General features: G+C 41.0%; 1 protein-coding gene across 1 annotated transcript; it reads right to left on the bottom strand.

Moving 5' to 3' along the window:
• Nucleotides 1-504: 504 nt before the first annotated feature.
• On the bottom strand, nucleotides 505-2,163 carry LOC306651236 (CGG triplet repeat-binding protein 1-like). Its single transcript, XM_079123721.1, has one exon. It carries the CDS (start codon nucleotides 1,931-1,933, stop codon nucleotides 1,430-1,432), a length of 504 nt encoding a protein of 167 aa, XP_078979847.1. The 5' UTR covers nucleotides 1,934-2,163; the 3' UTR covers nucleotides 505-1,429.
• Between the last annotated feature and the right edge of the window lie 1,786 nt (nucleotides 2,164-3,949).

The raw sequence follows: 3,949 nt of genomic DNA, 5'->3' as shown, positions 1-3,949 counted from the left end.
TGTGGCAAAAATGACCTCAAAGAAAACTCCCTCTAAAAGTCACACAGGGCATCATTTGTCACTGCTCTGTAATAGAAATATATTTTATAAACATTTTTAACTTCAATGTTTCAAATAATTAACAATTTTTATAAAAGCTCTGGTTCAAGTTTTCAGCTGTTAAATTTTTAAAAAATATAATTTGGATCTCTGATGGAGAGAACTTAGCTGGGCTACACTACTTTTACAACCTTACAGGACAGTGAGATTCAAGAAGAGATCATTTTCTGAACATGGTTGACCTTTAACAGAAGTATTTCCTCACCCAAACAGCTATGCAGGATGCTACCAGATCTCCACTACAAAAATCTCACCAGATTTTCTAGCCAATTGTTTACCATTCATGTTTAAAAACCTTACACCACCAGAGGCAAAGCAGATAAAAATGAAAGTAAGTAAACTTGTTTCTAGTCTAGTCTATTTACCTAAATAAACATAAAATTTTATGGAAAAATTAAGTGTAGAAAGCAATTTCCTTATTATTTATCTGTCAGCCAAAAAGTAACTATAATTCTCCATAAAAAGAGGATACTCAACCATAAAATGTCTACCAGTTTAAAGTAAAACATCAGTCCTCAAGTGACACTAAGACATTAAAAAAATTTGCAAATTTAAGATGATGCTTAAAATGAAAGCTGTTTCAAAAATTTGTGTTTATAGTAAGAGACTAAAATCTTGTCACTGCAAAATCCCCAATATTTTTTAGCATTGACATTAAAAGAAAGATTTTAGTCTTTTGGTCACTAGAAGCTGCTAACTAAATACAACAAGCCTGAAAAAGGGGGAGAAAAGACAGTGAGGAACTGAAGGATCGTTAGGTAACTATTTCATATACAAATAAAACAGTTTGAAATAAACATTCACTTCTACGAGGGAATCTCAAGAAATAAGAACAGTTTCTCACCATCTCTTCCATTTTAAAGAGGATCCTCTAATCAGAAATAATTTCTTTAAGTTACTGTAAGTGGTGTTGCCTGGCAGCAGCTTCAATTCAATTTCCTAGGCTAGTCTTCAATCCAAATAATTAAGTAATCTCACAAGGAATAATCATACATGGCAACAGGGTTAAAAAAGCAGGGCAGTTCTTCCATGCACAAACATTTCAGGAGAAAAACCATCAATTTTAAAGATAACCATCAGACTTCAGGTATCCTAGCACACTCTTATACCTGTTTTGCTTTATACCATTGGTGACTAAAATTAACAATGTTTTGCAGTGAGGTTTTTTTTTTCTTTTTCTTTTTTTTGCCTGCAACTATATACACATTGCAAAACTACTCTGCATCACATGATTTTAAATGAAATAAATATAAAAATGAACCACACAATCAACACATAACTTAAATACTCCACATTATTTATCTTGATCACAATGGTGGTAACCTCCTTGTCAACAATCTTGTGAGCTGAGGAGCTGATTCTCATTCTCATATCCATCAGGCAGATATGCTTTCCTCAGCTTGTCTGACTTAGGTATGGAGCCTCCATTCTTCACATGGCGAGACAGGAAAGCACGGACTGCTGGGTGATCAGCCTTCTCAAGGGGGATGTTGGCTTCCAGGCACATTTTCACAAAGTCCTGGATAACACTGACTTTCTCTGTTTGCGCAGTACTGTTGTACTGAAGAGATGCAGTTAGGGGCCTCTGCTTCTTTCTCACATTTTGCTCTTCAAATTCTGCCTTCCTCTTGGTATGAGTCTTTGACTTGAGGTGGTCACTAATAGCAGACTTGCGAACATGATTCAGAACCACATTGCAAGAAGTGCAGAAGAGTTTTCCTCCATCTTCATGAAGCTCACCTCCAAACTCAGTGACACGATCCAGGGGTGTCACATACAAAGCAGTCTTAGAACGGTTTCGAGCAGGTGGTGCTGTTACTACAAATCGTTCCATTTTGATCTTGAATTAGGTTCGGATTAGTTTCCAGTTTTATTTTTTCTTGATACTTAGTAGTGAAGGGTCTCCAGCGCAAAACTTGAGACACATCAAATTCTGGCACTTTTCGTTTGTTTAAACGCAGAGACACCTTCAAATCAGTTTTTCAACAAGTGGTGGTGGGGAAATAGTTTCTGGGCTTGAACCCTATTTTCCCTGAGGTGCCGGGAAGTCATGCCTTTACCGCTCGAGCCCCGCAGCAGCCACCGTATCCCCCGTCGTGCCCACTCCTCACTCAGAGTTTCATAGCAAATGACTAAATCTGAAATCACTGTTCCATTATAATTCTGGTTTTTATGTTCTAACCCTGGTTCTGTTAAGACCCCTATTTTCAGGGAAAACACAAAAAATATTAATAGTAAACCTACACATATTAAGCAAGCAAGGAAGGAAAGCCCACAACTGAATTCCCAATGAGATAAGAATTTGCAAAAATCTTTATTACTCAGTGGAATCCTTGTCAAGCACTGAGGGGAATTTTAGGTTGTGTAACAATGACACAAACATTCAATGGATCTGGGATGACACACATACATGCAGTGGTGGTGGTATGACACCCACAAGCATTGGTGCTGGGAAGACACACACATTCATGGGTTCTGGGATGACACACAAACATGAAATTGTGCTGGGACTTCACAAGTGCATGCACCTGTGCTGGGATGACCCACAAGGTGACAGTGGTGCTGGAATGACACAGAGGCATGTACTAGTGGTGAGATGACCCACAAGTATCCAGTGGTTCAGGGATGACACATGCATGCATTGGTGCTTTGATGATCAACATGCACACAGTGGTGATAGGATGACACCCACATGCATTGGTGATGGTATGGCACACACAGACAGTGGGGAGGGGATTACATACACATGGAAGTGTGCTGGGATGGCACACATGCATTCACTGGGACTGGGATTACACACACATGGAGTGCTGCTGAGATGACACAGAAATGAAACAAAGATTCGATTACACACATATGCATGTATGCTGGGATGACACAAACGCATGCAGTGATGCTGCTTTTACACACACATGCAGTGGTAATGGGATGACACATACATGCAAATTTTCTGGAATGACACACATGCATGCACTGATAGTGGGATGACTCACCAGCACGGGAGCATGCAGGGGGACTTGGATAACACAAACCCATCCACTGCTACTGGGATGATGCACATGCCTGCAGGGATTCTGGGATGACACATACTCACGCACTGGTGCTGGGATGAAACACACATGCATTGGTATTCAATTGGTACATATTCATGGTAGCTGTGATGAAAAATATACATGAACTGGTGCTGGGATGACACACATGCATGTATTTTTGTTGGGATGACCCACAGACTTGCAGTGGTTCCGGGTTGACACACACAAGCACACTGGTGCTGGGATGAGCAACATGCCTTCAGTGGTGCTGGGATGACACACATATGCATTAGTACTGGAATGAAACACACATGCAGAGGTGTTTGCATTACAAACGCATTCAGGTGCTGGGATGACCCACATGCAGGGATGAGAAACATGCATGCACTGTTACTGGGATAACCCACACTTTAGCAATGGTATGTCACTCACATGCATTGGTGCTGGGCTAACACACACATGCAGTGGTGCTGATATGACACACACATTCATTGGTGGTGGGATGACACATTAACATGAACTTGAGCTGGAATGATGCACATGCATGCACTGGTGCTGGGAAGACTCGCAGGCAGTCATTATGGGATGACACAAACATGCACTGGTTTTAGGATGACACAAACATGCAGCTGAGCTGGGATTTAAACCACAAGCAGGTATGCTGAGATGAAACACACACATGCACAGGTGCTGGGATAACACATACCCATGGAATGGTGGTGGGATGAGCATCATGCATGCACTATGGTGGGGTGACACACACCCATGAAGTGGTGCTAGGATGACCCACACACCCTCAGTGCATTGAGAATGACATC

Source organism: Sciurus vulgaris (assembly GCF_902686455.1).
Source record: "Sciurus vulgaris genome assembly, chromosome: X".
Classification (NCBI taxonomy): Eukaryota; Metazoa; Chordata; class Mammalia; order Rodentia; family Sciuridae; genus Sciurus; species Sciurus vulgaris.
The sequence above is the reverse complement of the archived record's forward strand: the minus strand, read 5'-3'. Positions and strand labels throughout refer to the sequence as shown.